General features: G+C 43.0%; 1 protein-coding gene across 1 annotated transcript in view; it reads left to right on the top strand.

Annotated features, from left to right (window-relative positions):
- TSPAN5 (tetraspanin 5) overlaps window positions 1–21419 on the top strand; it is a 161476-nt gene that overhangs the window by 132336 nt on the left and 7721 nt on the right. Inside the window, exons 2-3 of the mRNA XM_033106524.1 lie at window positions 963–1013; window positions 17958–18104. Coding sequence (XP_032962415.1) covers window positions 963–1013; window positions 17958–18104 — 198 coding nt within the window. The remainder of the gene's footprint in view (window positions 1–962; window positions 1014–17957; window positions 18105–21419) is intronic.

The raw sequence follows: 21419 nt of genomic DNA, 5'->3' as shown, positions 1-21419 counted from the left end.
CATGCCCCTGGTTTTCCATTTTCTAGTGAACACCAGGCTTAGATGTATGGGGGCATGCACTGTTTCCTTTTGTGCCCTAAAAGGCTGCATTAAACATTATCGATGACTTTGATTTTATTCAAGACTCTACCTACTTATTATTCTTCATAATCTAAATGACTTCTAAGTACCTATAGGTCCCCAACCCTTTTTTTATTTTAAAAATTTCATTTATATTTCCAGCTTTATTGAGGTATAATTGACAAATAAAATGTAAGATATTTAAAGAGTACAACATAATACATATATATTGTGAAAGTATTCCCCTCCATTTAATTAACACACCCATCACGTCACATATTTACCTTCTTTTTTGTAGGAACATTTAAGTTTTACTCTTTTCACAAATTTTAATTATACAATACGTTGTTATCAACTATAGTCACCATATCATACCTTAGAACCTCATATTCATCTTATAACTGAAAGTTTGTATCCGTTGACAAATCACCCCTTATTCGCCCCGCCCTGGCAACCACTTTTCTACTTTCTGTTTCTATGAGTTCGACTTATTTATTTTTAGATTCCACATGTAAGTGATACAATGTGTCATTTATCTTTTCTCTGGCTTATTTCACTTAGCATAATGCCCTCCAGGTTCATCCATGTTGTTGCAAATGGCAGGATTTCCTTCTTTTTTAAGGCTGAATAATAGTCCTGTGTGTGTGTATGTGTATCCACTTTTTCTTTTCTTTTTTTTTTTTTTTTACCCAATCCTTCTTAATGCTACAATAACTTTAATCAAGGGGATTCTGGTATTTTCTTTTTTCTTTTTCTGTTAAAGATGGTTACTCAGATTTTAGAGAAAACTATTTCTCAGCCAGGTGAAGTGTCAAGAGAATTGATTGAAAACTTTCTAATTTGCATTAGTAAAAACATGTTGTTTACTTTTATGCTTATACTACTTTCTCTCTTTCTTTCAGTTTTTGGGAATAGCATTTCTTGGAATTGGACTGTGGGCGTGGAATGAAAAAGTAAGTGGAATATCATGCAAATGCACACACTTGGGTTGTTAGAGTCTGCACATTATACTATATGTTATTTCTTTTTTCTCTTTGAAACTGCGGAGTATAAACAAACATTGTTCTTTAATGAAAGTGTACTTGGAAGGTAATGTCATATTTCACACTCTTTAGGAATAGTACCTAAATTGGTTGCTATAGCAAAATAATTATAGAAGTAACAATGCATGTGCACAACAGAACATATATTAGGATTTTATCAGTTACTCAGAGATATATGTCCCCATGGAACATTTCCTCACTCTGGCACAAGAATTTCAGTGATGCTTATAAATATCACTAACCCACCTGTCGCCTTTTTTCTTAAAATTTTTTTTAACCTTTTGGAAGATTGCTCAAGACTTAAATATGATTTTTTCAGTGTGAGCATTATGTGATAAGTTGTGAGCATGTCCTATGAAGGAAGCTGGATATAATTTGTGTTTGAATATCAGATAAACTTACCATTAATGTGAATGTGAATACTTGTCTTCTAATTAAAAGCATTTAGGAATATTCATAAGTTATGATCAAATACAGTATAGTAAAAGGAAATATCTGGAAATAGGGAGTCTCATAATCTAGGCTACAGTGAAGATACAGTGTTCTGGACACCCCTGCCCTGTGTCCACTCCTTCACTTTTTAATTTTTTTCTCTACAACATCCCTAACTGAGGCCATGCACTGGAATTCAAAAATGAATACAAACTCCTTTCTTCTCCCTTCTTTGGAAGTGAAATCATTGGCAGCATTTTATCTGTCTTGGTATTTGGCTACACAGTAAAGCTTTATCATCTCCCACCTTGTGAGAGTGAGAGAATGGATGGATTGGTTAAAAGTTGTAAACTCAGAGGCTTAAATTTTCCCAGAGGATTGTTCTCTTATCTCTTTGGTATTTCACCCTTTGAGTTTGACCACAGCCAGAATCCAAGAGTTTCTTTGAAGTCTTATATGTATTAAGAAAGGAGAGAAAAACTAAGAAAGTCCAGCAAACGAAAGTGCTTTACATGCCAGTAGGAGTTTCCACAACTAAAACAATGTTCAGATAGACTGAATCAAATAAAACTCAAAGTGAATCCTGAGTTTTGGAGTGAACCACCCTCTGTTTATTAACAGAATACTTCTACAGAATTTAAAATACTTTACGGAAAATGAACCACTTTCCAGCAATGTTATGAGGCAGGGCAGTGATTACATATGAAGGGAGATAAATTAAGTTCCTAAAACAGAGATAATTTTATCTCTGGAAACTTTTATGTTAAATACTGGTCTTCTCTTGGATTATGATTAGCTTCTGCCTTGATCCCCTTGTAAACTTGGAGATTTGTATTGGTGAAATCTCAGAAATTCCACTTTTAGAAGCCCTCTGGTTGGTTCAATGCCAGATAACACAGCTTTTTATAACTCTTCTTTAATAAGAGTCCATTTTTATCTGCTTTGAAAAGATGCTGGAAGGCATTAAATGAACGAATTGTCTATTCTAGCAATAAACAGACAATTGGTTGTTTTGAAGGCTTTTTTCCCCCCTCTTTGTGAAATATAATTATCTTTTTGTTTCAACAGTTGCCCCAAATGTCTCCTCTCTGATAAAATCACAAAATTCTAAAACCAGCAGTGTCGCACAAATATCAGAGCAAGAGAATGAGGAGGTCTTTAGGGAGGGATCAAATAGCAGTCCTTCTTTGTTAGGGCCACTATCAGTTAGTGGAAAGTTTCTCTGGAGAGCTGAAGTCACTTGGCTAAGGTCACCCAGCTACTGTGTAGCCAAACTCTGTGCATAGGGACCAAATGGAAGTGGCAGAGGGTAGAGCACATGCAGCAACCCAGTTTGGTTTGCACTGACTGCAAATGGGCCCTGGGTTTGGGGATGCAGCATTGAATGATGCAGAGTCCCTGCCCCTGGGAAGCTTGCATTCTAATGGTGCACTGACAATAAGTAGTTAACTAGCCAAGTATATGCATCCAGGCACTGGTGAGTGCTGCGGGAACATATGGTGTAGGATCAGGGCTAGAGAGTGGCGGGAGAACAGGTCTCTTTAGATCAGCCAATTGGGAACAGCCTCCCTGAGGTGGCATTGGAGCAGAGACCTGGGTGAAGCAAGAGGGATCTGCGGAGGTCTGGGAGAACAGCACTCCACGTAGAAGAAATAGCAAGTGTGGCAGCCCTGAGTTGGGGACTTGGTGATTTCTAGGAATAGCAGGAAGGCCAGTAGGACTGGAAGGGAGAGAGCGTGTTCAAGAAGAAGGAGGGGATGTGGCTAGAGAAGCAGGCAGAGGCCCGAGCCTACTGGGTCCTGTAGAAATTTGGATGAGAGGACGTCACCAGGGCATTTTGATAAGGGAGTGTCCTTTTGTTTTGGTTTTTTTTTTTTTTTTTAAAGATTTTATTGGGGAAAGGGAACAGGACTTTATTGGGGAACAGTGTGTACTTCCAGTACTTTTTTCCAAGTCAAGTTGTTGTCCTTTCAGTCTTAGTTGTGGAGGGTGCAGCTCAGCTCCAGATCCAGTTGCCGTTGTTAGTTGCAGGGGGCACAGCCCACCATCCCTTGTGGGACTCGAGGAGTTGAACTGGCAACCTTGTGGTTGAGAGCCCACTGGCCCATGTGGGAATCGAACCGGCAGCCTTCGGAGTTAGGAGCACGGAGCTCCAACCTCCTGAGCCACCGGGCCAGCCCTGTCCTTTTGTTTTAAGATCACTCTGCACGCTGTGTGGAAAAAGAGCACAGCTTTGCGGTCGAGCAATACTGAGTTCAAATAGTGGCTCCTCCATTTACAATCTGTGTGACTTTGGATAACTCTGTTAACTTCTGTGTGATGCCTTTTGCTCTTTTGTGCAGTGGGGACACCACTAGTATCACCTCATAGGATTGTTGTGAAATTTCAATGAGATGGCGCCCCAAGATATTGCCTGGTATGAAGCAAATGTTTCTTAGAGACATGGCTCCCTCCCCTGGATGCGTGACCATAGCATGTCAACTCCTACATGGGGACAAGTGCAGAATGGTGGCTTTGGAGGCTGCCTCAGATTTTAGGAGAGTTCCAGGCAGTGATTCGTGGACCAGAGAAATGGTTTTGTTTTGGGGTCTCTTAAGGAGGATGGGATGTGCATTGATTGCCTTGGTAACAGCAAAAGCTGTTCTGCTGAAACCCTATGGGTTAACTTCTAAGCTGGACCAGGCCTCTGATGGGATGACGTTTTGAGGTGAACCACAGCTGGCCAAAGGTGGTGGGTAACAACCACCTGCTGGGCCGGTAACTCCAGTGCATGAATCAATAAATCCCCCCAACGGAGAGATGCGGTGACATTTACTTGAAAGGAGGCTTAGAGGGTAGGTCTCCAAACTGGGTCACTGCTGGAAGGATCAGATTTCCTTAGTAGACATTTTTATGGGGAGTACAGAAACATTGGAGGCAAAATTGTTACCCCTCACATTTGCTTACTGCCAGGCTGAGTTTTAAACCTAGGGCTAATATTATTGTTGACTATTATACATAATAATTAAAGAATTCATTTTATCTAAATTCGAAATTAACTGTGAAGATGCAACGGATGATTATGTCTCCAGGGAAAACTGGTTTATGTGCAGTTTTTCAGAAATCATAGGATCTGCTGTTTTAGAAGGAATATCAAAATTATGGAGCATGATTGGCAGTGGTACAACGCACTTGGTGGCATCCAGCCACGATCAACTCATTCATTCAAATAACATTTACTGAGCATATAACATGGGACAGGGCTCGTGCTGGACTCTGGGGATGTAATTCCTCAGGGAATTTACAGTCTAGGAAGGGTATGCATATACATATATACATAAAATAAAACATTGCAGTGAACGCTAATTTGGAGTGTGTACAAGTTTGACAATTCCTTTGGCAAAGTATCACTTTCATTTCCTTGGGTTACTCTTACTATTATTGTTGAGAAGACCTGCTTCCACCAAAGTAGAATCATGTCCTAGTAGTTTTCACTCATTGATTGTGGCTCTTCCCTGTTGGATCCCTCAGAGTAAATCCTTGTACATGTTGGCCCCTTGGGGAATTCAGGGTGGAGTCCTGGTTCCTTCTGAGTTTCTTGGCTAAACTTCTGTTTCTCTTTGGGTGGAGTCCCTTCTGCATCTTAGTCATGCTCTTCTGACCTCTCTCTAGTTGTGGCCTCTGTACCACTGACAGGGTGCTTTAGGGGACATAGAGCGTATGGCTGCATTGTGACCCTTCTCCCATCTGTCAGTACATCTTGAGATCCCACTGTTGGTCACTGAGAGTTCACGTTGATCTCAGATCTCAGTAGGTGTACCCCATCCAGAGTCAAATGCAGCTGTCATCCAGCATGTTCCCCATTCCACTCGGCTTGGTTTGAACTGTACATTTTGATCAACTTCCTCCCTCAATTCCTTCTTCTGCTCAGGCCTTGCTTTAGATTCTCGCCCCAGTGCTACCATGGAGAAAATTCTGATTCAGTAGGTCTGGGTGGATACTGGGATGCTCTATTTTCATAAGCCTCCGAGATTATTCTGACTGCAGTCAAGTTTAGTTATCACTGATCCAAACCACTGATATGTTGAGCAGAGCAAGGACAGAGCCCAGTAACATGTCACGAGAAATTTCCTTTGGGGTTGACATTTATTCACTTACATGTGCCCTTGGGTGTCATCAGTCAAGCAGTTTCTGATCCATCTACTTGTCATTACATCAGACTTTTTTTCTGCATTTTGTCTTTGTAGTTAGACTATATCCTTTTTTTTTTTTTTTTTAATCTCTGATTAACCAGCCTAGGGACTTAGAAATCTGTTATTTAGTGAACCCGTCTGGGTTTTCTCATCCAGGTGCTCAGAAACTCGTATCAGGAAAGCAAATACTAGGCATGGTTTATCATTCCTCCCTTCTAGAAACACTTTCCTCAGTTGGCTTCTAACATATCACGTACTCCCGGTTTTCCTCCCTCACAGACAGCGCCTTCTCACTTTGGTTTGCTAATTCCAGCTCACCTCTCTGACCTCTAAATTTTGGAGTGACCCAGGTGAGGTCCTGGGACTTCTTCTCTATCTTAACTCATGCTCTAGGATATCTCCTCCAGGCTTGGGGCTTTAAATGCCATCTAACACTGATGACTTCCAAATTTAGATTTTTGCTCCTGACCTTGTCTAAACACCAGACTTGTATAGACCAGTGGCCTCTCCAGCATCTCCATTTAAATGCCCAATGGGCTTCTGACACTTAGCAATCCAAAACAAAACTGCTAACTCCCCCTGCCCTTCCTTCCCAAACCTGTGTTTCCCAATTACAGTAAATAGCAACCATGTCTTACCACTTGCTCTGGTGTTCTTGACACCCTTCTTTCTTTTCTCTCCTACCACATTCAGTCTATCAGCAAATACCATCAGCTCTACTGGGAAACCGTTTTGAGAATCTAATTTCCACTGTTACACCCTGGTCTAAACTGCCACCACATCTTGCCTGCATTAGTGCAGAATGCTTTCATTTCCCCGCCTCTGCTCTTGAGCCCCACTACCAACCCACACCCATTGCCACGCGCAACCAGAGTGATCCTTTTAAAATGTAAGACAGATTCTATCACTTCCCTGCTGCAAACCCTCCAATGAGTGTATTACCTAACTCAAAGCAGGAGCTGGTGCCCCGTTACTTCTGGGACCTTATTTTCCACACTGTGCCCTCTCCTGCTGCATGCTAGACCCAACTCATCTTGTTATTCCTCCAAAATCTCAAACATAAGTCACCACCCTGGGGCCTTTGCACTCTCTTTACTACCTGGCCTGCTCTCCCCCAGAGCTCTACATCATCACTTTCCTTTACTTTCTGACCTCTGCTCAAATATTACTTTTGTCCAAAGGCCTTCTTGGCTTATTTAAAGTAGCCACTCTCACCCCACGCCAGCCCTTTTTCTCTCCTTCCCGGTGTTTCTCCCCTTGTGTTTTCATAGGACTTATCGTTTATGTGCTGACAAGTTTATCACTCTCTTTTGCCACTAAAAAGTCAACTCCGTGAGAGTGGGGACTTGTTAACTGCTACACTCCAGTACCTAGAACATTAACTGGCGCATAGTAGGTGTTCACAAAATATTGCTTATGAAAGAATGAATTAGCGAATGAATGATGAGAGCGTTCCTTTGAACCCTCGCTATTTTGTGGCCTGTCTTGTTCCGTTATAGAAGTCAGTATTTGCCTCAGATCTCTAGTAAGCGCACTACATTAATAGAATAAGAGGAAGTAATATTACATGTGGTTTCTGATGTCTGATTCGATAGTAGTACAGTGTTAGAAACAACAAATCCATTAATTCTGGATGTCGGGAAAGAAAATATCCATTTATTTCTGGGACCAAAAGGGGAATCTATATATGATGGTCTCATTTCGTGGAAAAATGAGGAGTACCTTTCCTTTTCCATTTTGCCCAACCGTGATGCTTATCAGTCTCAGTTTTCAGGTGGGGGCAAGAGGCAGACTGATGTATCACTAGAGATCACAAGGGAGGTGCTGCCAGCAGAGTTGTTGAGGGCAAGGGGACACTCAGCTTTTCGGAGCAAGAAGGGTACCCTTCACTGACTGGTCTTCTCTGTGAGGTTGAGGTTCCCTTCCTGCTTTTGCCCCACCTCCCCCAACACACACAGCAGGCGTCTATCAGGCGAGGCTGTAACCCAGCCTGGCTTTGTCTGGCCTGCGCTGTCCTTGAAGACACAAGCCCGTCTTCTTTGCCCTTTTATGCTCAGTGCTAGCACTGTTTCTCCCACACCATGGATGTCCAGGTGTTTGTGACTAAAGGAATGCCGAACTTCATATGCTGTGGAAGACCACACAGGAAAAATAGCTCTTCACAAAAGGGTTTCAGTTTCACTTCTGTGATCTCTGCATCCCTAGGGTTAAACTTTTAGAGAAAGATGAACTGCTAGTTCAGAGGTGGGGAAATGAGGCCCAGAGAGATTACACTGGAAGTGTGGCCCTCTCCCCCTGGGTTCCACTCCAGTCCCCCTCATCCTCTGCTGCACTCACCCAGCTGGGTTCTGCAGAGGGCGGGCTGGAAGGAAAGCGTTGGTGTGCAGTCCTTACCCCGGCCCCCCCCCACCCCCCCAGGGCAATGGGAATTAGAAGAGGTCTAGCCCCATACTTCTTTTCTCCTTGGCTTTCCTGGGGACCAGAGTGATTCTTTTTCCTCTAGGCTTTTCTCTGGACCACTATCTGTAAACGTTAAATCTCACCTCAGAACCTTCCAATTGCTTCCTGTCACAATCATACAGTAGATTCATCTTGGAAAAACTTTCCCTATTTGCCCAGGAAGGAAAATGAGCAACGATGAGATTCAGTGATAATAGAAGCGGTCAAGTTTCCATAGCGTGAAGGAGGCGGTAGGTGGAAGTGGTATGAACAGAAAAAAAACGCATGCCTTGGCTTTGAAACTACTTCAAGGAGACATGTCTGAGATGCTGAAAATACTTCTTTGAAGATTTCATTTTATTGACTGAAATGGTGTAAGTTTGTCTACATCTCTCTTCCTCAATTATCCAAATAACCTCCCTCCTCAGTTCTCTGTTGTAGCTAAAAATCTGAAAACCAAACAGCTCTTGCTTAGTATCTGGAAAGCTAGCATATGATCTGATGTGCTGTAACCAGTGTGTTCAACAAACACATAAAATATACTGAAAAATAAATTTTTCTCTTTTAGTATGTCTCTCTAAAACGTTATTCAGAGAGTTTTCTCAGGAAATGCAAATTCAGGTGGGGTCAAAAATTCAGTGACATTGTCGTTCGCTCTTAGATACCACAGTCCTATTCTCTTTTCTGAGGCATAAGTCCAGGCCGAGTTATTACACAGGGCTAGGTAATGACTAAAACTCCAAACCTAACTTTGCGTTTCAATGTTCTCCCTTGTCCAGCCCTATCTGCCTTGGGCCCCTTAAGAGGGGCAGGGAGTGAGGCCACCCCTCCCACACTCACCAGATGCTCCTCTGCCCACTTCCTGCCAGGGCAGAAGTGGGGGTAGGGCTTCGCCATCTGGGCCTGGCAGATGGTAAAGGGGGTGATGTCTTGGTCTTCTCGAAGCTTCCCTGCCGAGTCCTTCTGCTTAGTAGTTCCCTTGAACTTGGTGGGCATCACTATTCTAGGTGGCTGCCTGCTATCCCTGCTCAGACCTGGCTGTTTCCCTCAGCCAGTGCGCCTCTGAACTCTGCCTTCTGAGGTCTCTGCCTCTCCTGTGCTGCCCTCATATTTTCTCCCGCACACATTCGTGTTGAGTGAGGCCAATCCCACCAGAACAGCCCTCACCTGCCCTGGAGCCTTTTGCTTCCCTTAGATTTCCAGGGCAGGCAGGTGTCGCACCTCAAACCCACAAGCTCCTTTCTGGGCAGACTCAGGCCCTAATCACGGTGTCTCAGAGCTCCCCCAGGGGTCCCCTTGAAACTCCTCACTAGGTTTAGGGTAAAACGGAAGCTGCTTCCCTACCCAGGCAATGGTAGCACACAGCACAGCACCCACTTTCTCCAGAGAAATCTCAATTCCCTCAGTCCTCCACTTGATTTTACTGCGGTGTGCAGGGGAAAGACATGCTCTCTGCCTGTGCCTGTGGTGATGTATGTGTGGACGGGCAGGTCTTATCTTCTCTTCATTTTGCTTTTCAGGTAGTGATCAGTCAGAGGTAAGAGTATCATTCTAACATCACGTTACATGTTTTTCTTAACATTTTAGAAACAGGTATTTGACACTGTGTTGGAAATAATCCTCTTGCCCGCTGCTGCTTGCTCTTTACAGACGACAGAGCATCGTGGTTAAAACCCTGCTCTGGGGTCAGGCACCCTTGCCTCACCTCCCTGCTCTGCCTCTTTGCTACTTGGGTGACCTGGCAAGTGACTCTCTTTTTGGGTCTGTTTTCTGCCATGGATAATGAATAGCCCTACCTGCTAGGTTTATTGTGAGCGTGAAATAATCCAGGTTGCCCAGTGCCTGGCCTACTGTCAGTGTTCAGCAGTGTAGCCCTTATGTCTCTTTTGTTCCGACTCTCAGCGTTGCCTGCCTGGGTCACCACCGAGACTACCTGCTGCTTCTGTAGCACCCCACTGCTGCCCAAGGATGAGCTTCCTCAACACACAAATGACCTGGGCCTTCTTCTGCTCAAATGCTTTCAGATGCAAACCCAGGGCCGACCTGCCTTCCTCTTAGTCTCTCATCACTAGTCATATGCATACACAGACGCCCTTGGTGGGCCAGGTCCTGTCGCTTTGTCTCTGCACTTTCTGCCAGGACGTCTGCCCTTCCCCTTTGTACCCTCATCACACCCACAGCCGCCCAGCACCCTGCCCAGCACCCTCTCTGCTTACCTGTCTCCCCCTAGACCAGTTGTTGAGGGCGTCACCACACTTTCACTCTTAATACCTATGACTAACACAGTACCTTCTCGCTCTCAGGTGATGCCCATGAAAGTATTTGCTCAATAACTAAGCAAGTTGTGTTTCTTTGAGATCCTAGATATAGTAATCACCTGCCACTAGGCAAGACTTTGCATGTTTGCATTTTAGTTTGGAGGGTCACCATGATCAGAGCCTCTATTACATATTTCAGTTTCAACTTTTCAGTTTCAACTTAGACAGGACTCTTCCTGGGTATGTCTCCTGTCTTCTGAAAATGCAAGTGAAAATATCTGGGGAGAGCTAGGAATGTGCTACACTTCTGAAAAGTGACACTTCTGCACATGGCTGTGTTCCCATGTTTAGAGAAGCAGTTACTTGTGCCAGGGTGGGGGTGATGGAGGTTTCCCAGCCTCTGAGTGGTACCAGTGATGGGACTTGGCGCAGCTGGCCTCTCAGCAGCGGCTTGATGGCAGGCTTTTCTGAAGACCTATAGAGTGACTGCCCCTCCTCTTCTGTTCTTCCCCAAAGGCGGGTCGTGGCCAGTTTTTATCTGCAAGACAGGAGTACTTTTAGTCTCACTGGTGACCTTTCTCAAGACAAAAAGGGAAACCATGTCCATTAAAGCGGCTCGTCTTCCTTTAACCTAGTGTCTCTTTGCCAGGCCCTGAGTTATGCTGCCCCCTTACATCTCCCTGGATTGCTCAGGTCCTAGCGAGCACCCTTTTCTTTGAGTTCCAAGTCCTGTCTCTGGACTCTGCAGCAGTTCCATAGACAGATGGATGCTTGGGGGTTTGCATCAATAGCTTTGCCCTGTAGTGTTCTTTGAAGATCTTTGATGAATTTTAAGGTGCTGCTTTCCCTGTGGTCCCAGCTTGACCTTCCTGTGGACATTGTTGAAAACCCCATCTCCAACTCCAGGACCACTTCACTGAGTCGCCCATTTTCTGTACAATGTCCTATCTTGCCATCCTTTCTCAAGTAGGGAAATGCTTCTCTCCCTCTGGGAAAGCTGTTCCAGTTCCACCCCAGTGGGGCCTGGTTTAAGGAGGGCTGGATGAATCAGGACCCGGACTCGTAAATCTCCGAGGAGTCCCTCTGGCCTGGCTTTGGATGTGCACTCCATATGCCTGTCTCTGTTTCTCATCCAGCAGTTGGAAGGAATGTGCTTGCATATGCCAACGCAGAAGAGTCCCGGACCTTAGGGGTTTATTAATGCTATTTTTGTATTTTTTTCTGTGTGGGTTGAGAGAGAAGGAACTGAAGCTTGCCAGGTGGCACACAGAGGATGCTCTGTGCTGGTGGTGGAAAAAAAACACAGACACTCCTGAGGTTTATTAGTTTGAAACCCTTCTGGAGCTTTGTTTGCCTTTTCATTTTTGCACGTGTGTAGAAACCTCTTCCAAGAAAAAATAGTTATACTCAGAGCATGGTCCTTTATTGCAGCACCATAGGGGAGGAGGGAAGCTGCTTAAATTCTGGAGATAATCAAACGAATGAAGTGCTGATGAGCAGATGGAGGTCTGAGGGAAGGCGGGCTGATATTTCACATTCTTCTGAAAAATAAAATGTTCATCAAACCAGTGAATGAGATCTCACAGGGCATAAGGCAGCGGCTGGAAGTCACGTGGATCAGTGACTAGAAGGTCATACAGGAGCAGTGAGTCTTTGGTGACCAGTGTGCCCAGGCAGCAGCGGTGTCCTTGCCCTTGGTTCACGGTGCCACCCTCATGGTGACACAGTGGCTGACTGCTTGCCGGGCTCGCCACTGTTGACAGACTTCGTGCTGCATTTTTCTCCACTTCTGTATACTCTTAGTTTCCACCCACTCATGGCTTCTGCCTTCTCTTGGCTTTCGCTTACTCCTGGGTTTTCCCTTCTGCCTTTATTCTGAGTGTCTTTTAGGTGACATCCAACTCCTCAAGAAAGAAGATCTGTTTGGCAAATGAGTTACCCCCATTAGGCATGATCATTGGGTATTGCCAGGGTTTTTCTTAGAAGGAGGTCAAGTGCCAGAGCAAAGAGAATCCTCTCCAGTGTAGTCAAATCACATGCCCCTCCTAAGTGCTTGCATAGCAGTTGATGTCTTTCTCTTGGTCTAATATAATAATGATGATAATGACGATGGTGATAAATTTTGACTGAATTCTTATTATATAGTGTTTGGATTTGGATTATATAATGTTTGGATTCTTAGCATTGTGTTTGGATTTACTTGGATTATTTCCTCTACCCTCATAATAACCTTATGGGATACCGTTTCACTGATGTGGAAACTGAGGCTTAGGCACGTTTGGTAACTTGCCCGAGATCACATAGGTAGTTAGCAGTGGAAGTGGGATTTAGGACAAGGTGTCTGTATTATAATGCCTTGTCTGTTTCTCTGCCCCATATCTAGCCCTGTCCAGGCTACCTCTTTCTGTGTGTCAGGGGGAAATTGTAGGTAAGCCAGGTGGCTTGAGTACTGTACAGAATGGTTTGTGCAGGGTGCAGTGTTCTCTGCCACATTCCAGAATAGGCTTGGTGTCTAGAATATCAGTGTCTCCCTTTTACCATGATAGACACACATTGACACGTTTCTTTGTTGGCTTTCTAAACATGTTATAAGGACGTGGCCTTAGGCATGTTCCATTGACATATCTTCTTTCTCTTTTGACACATATTGGTCTTTTTGCTGAGTTCTGAGAGGCACTGTCTAGTACCTCGCGGAAATGGAAATCTGTTTTTGCTGGAGGATCACTCTTAACGTCTCCGAATTGATATGCCAAGAGCTAGTTGTCCAAAAGCCGATTTGTGGAATGGCTAATTTGCTGGCTATTGTTTCTTTCAACTTTTAAAATTGACTGGTATTCATTTTGTCTTTATAGCAGCACTTTATGTTATGGTCAATTTGTTTTGCCTCTGTTGCAGCAACTACTGTAGACTTAGATGACGGAGGGGCATAAGAATATAGATACAGGAACATATAGTATGGATATGAAGAATTATAAACGTTTATATCACTTTTCATTAATATAATCTTAATAATGTTATAATTATATGTATAAGAAATCCTCCTACATTCTTTAGTCTGTAGTATTTGAATATATTTTTTCTGTAACCTGTGATCTTGGTCTCTGGCTCTCTCTCTCTTATTCTTTTCCTTTCTGTGTCAGCTGCTGCTGTTCAGAATTCTACTTTTATGTCAGCCAAAACAAATAAATGGTGAAAGGAATAAGAACATGTGGCTAATTGCTCTGCCTCTCATCCATTTATCCTCCTTCCATTTAGATTTAGCTTCGTAGGATATTATCCAACTTTCTCCACAAAGTCCAGTATCCTTGACATCTTTCCCTCCGAGGGCTTTGCCTGCAGAATGCACGTGGAGAAGGATAAGAACTTACTACCGGGATACAAACGCCAGGCTCTGTGTGTATACATCTCACATAAGCAGCAGTTCTGGGCATAGAAGAGAGTAGCCAAATGACATTTTGCATTTATTTTTTCCAGTAAGTTTGAGTTCTAATAAGTTGTCATTTAAACCCAAGGACTGAACATTCAAGTTTACATGGAGAATTGAAACTTAAATCATGTATTATTTGTTGGTGACATAGACAGAGCACCTAAAAGAACTCATTTCATTCACGGTGCTGAATTGATAGTCAACATGAAGGAAAACTGTTCACACTGGCTTGTGGTTCTGTTGAGTGGAACTATCAGCCAACCGAGTGAAGGGACGATCTTAAATCCAGCACTTCCCTTTACCCCTTGTCTGCTCCCTACCCCACCCCCAACACTTTTTTTCCTAGCATAAAGCATGATCTCCAGTTTTGGCCGTGCACGCACGCCTGTGTATGTTGCTCACATACATCACTAAAGCATAGTTTAGTCAGAGCTGCTGTGGCGTTGTGCGGGACTCCCCAAATGCAAATACAAACGTAAATAGAACCAGCTTGTTCAATCAAGGAGGTATATTCTGAGGATCCTGGAGCAACTCACAGAGCTCACGGTCAGGCCAGGGATTGTACGACTGTCAGGGATTTCCCTAGCTACCTTAATTCTTTGTTTCTTCCTAAGTGCTGGCTTTCTATTTCTCACTATAGACTGACTTTCCCCATGGAGTGAAAAACAGACTCCAGAGTTTGACATTTTATAGCTTCAGCCACGAGAAAGAGATGCCTGTTCTAAATCCTGTTGTCCGATGAAGGGAATTCAGGCTTCCATCTCTCATCAGGACGGTGGGGTCATGTGAGAATTGGCAGCTCTGAGGGGCTCATGGAGTGGATCTTGGGGAGAAGGAATCCTTGCAAGAAGGGGGAAGTGCAGCTCCCTGAAGAAGAGGGTGGTGCCCACAGGTTCCCAGAAGACAAGGTGTCTGCTGTTGGTGTTCTTGTACATTACTGAGGATTTACCACAAATCTGAATGCCTATTTTAAATCACCTGGCAGACTTAACTGTAATCTTAGATTTTTCTTTTTCCTTCCTGTTTCTTGTCAACGACAAGCTTTAATTGTAAGTATTCTTCAGCAGACATGTTCTAGCACTTCTCACTCATTTGTCCTATTGAGCTTAACAAAATTACAAAGTCCAAGGAGAGACCCCGTCTTTAAGACAACAGAAGACTGAACTGTTAACTCCCTTTCATTTTGGTTATCCCAAATCTTTGTTGCCAGGATTCTGTTCAGCTCCTCCTTGATCTCTCTATGGAGTCAGGAACAGTAAGACTGCCCTTCAGTGAATATTTGGAAACATTGCACAAGTGAAAGAGTAAAGTCTTTTTTTCACCTGCAGCTAGATAAGTGGTCCCAAGGGCCTTGGGTGTTGATGTCTACACTTTGTTTTAAGATTTGAGTTAGATTTCAACTGATACCAACCTGGGTATATTCTGAGTCTATTAAAAATAAAGTTCTTGGTAGTTCCATGCTTTGCAGAAAATCATTTTCCACACACTTTCAGTATCTGTCTCCATCCTTGTCTTTTCCTGGAATTTAGGATTAAATGAGTAGAATCTACAGTCCAGCTAGGCCCTCAAATGATTGTTGTTTCCATGGAAACAGTGGATGGCCTCGAAATTCAAACTGTCCCTGCTGGCTGGGGAGAGTAAGTATGAAAATGAGTTTGTCTGAGAAGCCAAATTCTCATCCTCCAGATGAAACCCAGAGAGGATAAATGATCCAGGAGTCTACTGGCAGTTTGGATCATACTTTCTTGCCTTTGGGGGGTGAAGGGGTAGGCGGAGTATCTTGGTGTTTCAGGCAAAGGTGTGTTTGTTGGGTTGCTTGCTTTGCCAAAGTTGCCCAAATAACTGTCCTTGTGATCCATGGAGCTATTTGTGTACAGCCATGGGTCATGGAAGAGTGTTTGGGAACAATCTGATCTTTGCTCAGACTTGAGTGTGAATAACAAATAAAAAGCCCATGAAAAATGGATGAAATCATAAAACGGTTTTAAAGTTGGAAGGAACCTAAAGGTCAGTAAGTCCCAATTCCCTATCCCGTCTGAGAACCCCTCCTAGGGCACTGCTGACAGAGGTTCACAGAGTCGGCACCCTGAGAAGAAGCCATGTTTCTCAGGTAGCTTCTCTGATCCATTGCTGGAGACCTGCTGGTATTAGGCCTCTTTGAGATAGAACTGAGATCTCTTCCATGTCTGCTGCCTCTTCTTTTTGGTGCCAAAGGAAATTGAGTCTAAACTTTTTACATTTTAAGAATGTTATCACGTGTCCCCAAAGTTCTCTTTTCCCCTGACTGCGCAGGTCCCAAACATTAAGCCTTTAAGTATCAACACCTGTGTTTAAAGACATTCTGAGGAGAGATCGCTTTCCCTCCAATACTAGACCCTCACCACTGTTGCTTAGATTTTGTCTGACTTCTCTGGCAATTTTTTTTCTCAGCATCACTTTTGTAGGTGGAGAAGTGGTTACTATATTTCTGGGTTTTCCTTAACCTCTTGGCCCCCAAGCATTCATAGTTCAGAGCTTGAAAATCTAAGAAACATAAGGTTGGATCAAACCATTGGTCAATGCAGTCTGGTGAAGGGTGTGGTTGCCTTTTGTGATGTCACCCCAGAAGTTACTGAATACACCCTACATTCCTAAGTGCTTTCATAATCTCTCAACCTTTCCTCTGTGATTTTTTTTAAACCCTTGGCCCTTTTCATAAGGTTTAAGTAGCACATTTTAAAAGTCCTTAATTCCTCATATAGGTTCTATAATAATATCTTATTATTGTTCTTGAAGTGATGCTCCCTCCACCCCAAAGAAACAAAAACCTAACAAACAACATACCTTTGTCCAAATGTCCTTACTACCTTAAAATGGGCCAAAACTTAAAACTCCTAAAGTCAGGCGTTGATTGGTGCTGACTGGGAAGGGCTTGGAAGCAAGTACATGGCTTCCGCTTGATAGGGGTAGAGTACTGAAGTGTACATTCTATTCTGGTTCCAAAAATTAATAGCTCTGTGACCTTCAGCAAGTCTCCAAACCTCTCTGGGTTCTATTTTCCTCAAGTATACAATCAGAGGAATATTTTCTATTCTTCTAGGTTATTGGGAATGCTTTGAAAGCAAATTATTAAACAACACTTTACAGTAAACTATACCATGATACCCTGGGGGTGTTTTGAAAGTTTAAAACAAATAAGAAAATAAATATTGATGAGACTGAGTATTTAAGACTTACGTGTATTCATAGTTTCAAAAAACCAGTAGCTGGCCTTATAGGAATGAATAGTAAATATGTACCTTGCATTTTAGAGGAAAAAAAAAATCTCATAATTTCTACATAGTTCTGGGTGGTATTTAATGTGGTATCGCATTTAAGGGAGGAAGGATTTCAGTAAAGAAGTGGCATTGTTTGTGGAGAAATGAAATTATTCTGGGTTCCTTTGGTAGGAAAATGAAAGGGTTGAAATCCAGGGAGTAACTTTTGATTTGTAAATCATTTAAATCCCACTTCTTACAAATAGGTGGTAGGCAAATACCTTTAATATCTGTGTGTTGGGCAGCCATCTACACAGACCGCCCAGTGGGCTTTGGGCATCTGAGCCTTACAGGGTCTCATGTGAAGCTCAAGGGAGGATTCTGAGGTGCAGTTTTTCCCTGAAAAACTTTTAGGGGCTTGTGGCTGGGCCTACCTGCTGTGTTAGCACTGAGATAACCTATTTCCTGAGAATGCCAAGGGTTTGAAGCAGGCACTTGTCTGACATCTTCCTAGGTGTTCGGAGGTGTTTTTCTTACACACCTGATTTTTACTGAAGACCACTGATATTGGGGATGTAGAAAGCAAAGGTGACGTCCACAATCTTCTCCATATAGGGTCTGATGATGGTTTCTTGGGGTCATTTCTTTTGCTTCATATAGTTTTACCAAAAATATTAACCTATCTACACTTGGAAAGAAACTGGATTTTTGTTTTCTTCTTCTTTTTTTTTTTTTTTGCAGTGTCTTTTGGGTATTAATCACACCTAATAATTAGATGACCACTGAAGTTTTTCTTCGGAAGGGAGGAAAAGACAATTGTAATAATTTTTGCATGTTGGAAAACTGACCCTGCATCTAGTGTTCTGTTGTGTGTTCTTTTCTGCCTCCAGGGAGTTCTCTCAAACATCTCTTCCATCACTGATCTCGGCGGCTTCGACCCGGTCTGGCTCTTCCTTGTGGTGGGAGGAGTGATGTTCATTTTGGGATTTGCAGGGTGCATTGGAGCTCTACGGGAAAACACTTTCCTTCTCAAGTTTGTAAGTATCACTCTGTGCTCTCAGGTTGAAAGCCAAACTTAACCACATTAGAGGGACACCCTGTCTTTAGGCAAAAACGATCTGTACCAAAAGCACTGGCAAACATATGGCCTGGGGAATGCTTGTCTTTTAGGAGAACTCTCTAGATAACCCCCACCCCCACCCATGCCTCCTTACTAATATACCTGACACTCCCACCCCATGTTATTTATAGAGGTTTTGTACACATATGTCATGACTTTGCATTCCAGTCGCTATAATGCTTTTAGGACTAAGATACATAGTATATATATATATATATTATACTGGGGGAACCAAAAAAATGTATACACATGACTTGTATTCATCTTTTGTTATTGGTATATATTGAGTATTACAATTTTAATACAGTTTTTTCCTTTCTTAAAATGTGTGTACATTGTTTTTGGCACCCTCTGTATATAGTTTTCTTCTCTTAAGTGGTTTTTGCCTCCTCTTTTGAGCACATAGTCAGTAGAAAGTTGTTCAGGTGGTGGGTTTTTGAGAAACCAGGTATAAGCACAGTGGCTGTGGCCTTTCCAGATATATCTGTGAAGCAGCAGGTTTGGGTGAATATGGAGAAACAATAAAAGGCAAAGTCTTCCTGTGTATGACCAGCATCATTTTTATATCCCTTGCAGGGTGTTTGGTGTGATCACTGTTTGCATGAATATTTTTGGAGGAAGTGTTTTACCAGAGGGTAGATACGTATTAAAAGTAAAAGTAAAGAATGAAAAGTGAAAGCCTTTCCTTTGGCGATTCCTTCCACAGGAGAGCAAAATGGCCTGTGTACATAGATGTATCTGAAATAGATTTGCTAAGTGTGCCAACGCACCTGCCTGTCAGTCTGGATTTTGGCATCCTGGTGGCGTCTGTATCACAGCCCACTGTACAGCAGCACCCACTCCCCTTTCCAAACACAGAAAAAGGATTTTAAGAAAACCCTCCCTTCCTATGGTGAGGGCGGATGGTGAGATTTCTAGAGAACAGTACTAGTGTAATAGCCCCTGTTCTAGAACGATTCTTAACCTTTATTGACACAACATCATCGAGGGACTTCTCCTGTAAAACAAGAACACAGACCAGAACTAGTCCCAACAGGAAGTATGCGATTCTCTTCCCCGTCCTTTCTGCCACATCATCCTTGGCCTCTTTTCTTGAACATCCCTAAGAAGAGCAGACTCAGTGTCCACCCATTGTCCACCCAGAGGAGCCCATTTTGAATTTAGGCAGCGCTGGCTCAGACAAGGTTCTGAAGACTGTGTAACCTGAAAGTTCAGATGACTCATGCTAATAGGGAAAACTGAGGGATACTTGGTCCTGTGTACAATTTAATCAATAGTTGGATCTCTGTTCTGTATATATAGGTCTCTGGTGAGAGGAGCTAGTTTCTCAAGACTCATTTGTCTTGCGTGTGCACACACACACACACACACACTCACACACACACACACACACACACACACACACACACACACACACACTTACCTCATTCCTCACTTAGTCAAAGACCTGTGGAGCCCCCAGGAGAGTTTTGTCCCGTATAGCGAACTGCCACCCTGCCAGTCTTCTTGGCATGAGATACTTCTAAATGCTGAGCTCATCTCATTCAGCGTCTCTATAGCCATTTTGGGCCTCAGATCATACTTACTAGTTGCCACTATTTTATCAGTTTTAGCCTTCAGGGCCCAAAATGTGGGTTCCCCTTTAATATGATTTACTTAAATAGAGTTTAAGTTTATAAGTGTAGTCCCTTTAATATAATTTATTATTTTTGTAGTTGAAGATATCAGAGTTAACTGAACAGGCCAATATATGTACATTTCTCTAAATCAGCACCTTAATTTATAAAGTCCCACGTTGGAAATGAAGAGAATTGTGTTTTCTTGGCTTTTTTACGTCTCAGAGAATATTTTAAATAGTCCCTCTCTCCATTTAGTACAAACAATAAAAACTGGCCTAGAATATTCTTTGAGCAGGAGCTATGAAATAAGTACGAAGTAAATGTCAACATGACTCCAAACGGCTTCAATGATCTGATGTCATAAGGCCAGGAGACTTGCTGAGGGAAAATCCAAGAGCTAAGGTACTGCAAAATACAAATGGAGCTTCCTTGTTGACTGAGGTCCTAGGACGAAGCCTGTGCGTCTGTCTCCGCACCTTTGGAAATGGGGAAATGAGCTCACAGGGCCTGGGGCATGCAGGTTTCTGCCAAATCTTTGATAAGAATTTAACTTGGATTCAAATTTCGATATGCATATTGTATAACATTATGAGAAGATTTACCAGAGTAACTGGAAAATGAACTTGTGTAGTGTTTATAGAGGTAAGAACAAAAATCTTAATTAAGACCTTTGCATCACTTCTGTCTTGGTGTTTTGCGTGTACAGGCATATGAGCTGGCTATGATTTTCTCATTTCTATGGTGTGATAACTGTTGTATTTCCATTTGTAGAGTAGTACCTAATAAAGGAAGGGGAGTTGTTTCGTGCTATAGATAGGCATTAAGTAAAAGGGATATGATTTTTTTTTCCTGTCCTTTTTCTTGACTGAGGAAAGCTCACATTGAAATTATTTGTACCATTGATAGTGAACAACTCTGTAGATTCCATTGTTAGTGAACTCATCGGGGACAGATGAGCTCTGTGGAACTCGTCTCCTGAGCTCTGTGGAACCGGAGGGGCTGAGCCTGAAGGGTCAAGAATTGGGACCTAAATGTTGGGGTCCTGTTCTTTGCCAGGCACTTATTTTTTCCTTTCACTCCACCCTTCATGCCCTGTTCCAGAATAGCACTTGGCACCCTGGATAAATACTGTCAGATATACTGACATCTAATGTGAAATGGCCCCAACCCCGCTGCCCTTTCCTCCCTTCACCTCCAAATCCAATTTTAGTATATGTGCTGCTGAAGCGAGCACACCACCCCCAAATCCCATAAGACTGTAAACTCCTTGGAGACAGTCCTACTTGTCTTTGCTTCTACAAAGCCCACCAAGCCCAGGGCCTGATCTCTTATGGGTCACTCAGTAGATGTTTGCTGAATGAATAAACATTTTTTGTCCTTTTTTTATTTTAGTAAGTAACTGTGTAGTTTCCTTTGTACCCCTCCCCCAAAACAGTTTTGTCATTGGCTGCTAGATGTCTGCTTGCTGACTATAGAAAGAGCAGAAAGCTTTAGCCTGCTCTGCCTCCTCCACCACTTACTGTCCTGCAGCCTTTAGGAGCGCTGCCAAGACAGGGTGGCCCCAGTGTCACCTTTTCTGCACTTGTCAGCAGAAGTTTGCTTGCAGTTTACCC

Source organism: Rhinolophus ferrumequinum, chromosome 5, assembly GCF_004115265.2.
Source record: "Rhinolophus ferrumequinum isolate MPI-CBG mRhiFer1 chromosome 5, mRhiFer1_v1.p, whole genome shotgun sequence".
In the NCBI taxonomy this organism is placed as follows: Eukaryota; Metazoa; Chordata; class Mammalia; order Chiroptera; family Rhinolophidae; genus Rhinolophus; species Rhinolophus ferrumequinum.
Note: the sequence above shows the minus strand (reverse complement) of the source record. Positions and strands in the feature narration are given on the sequence as shown.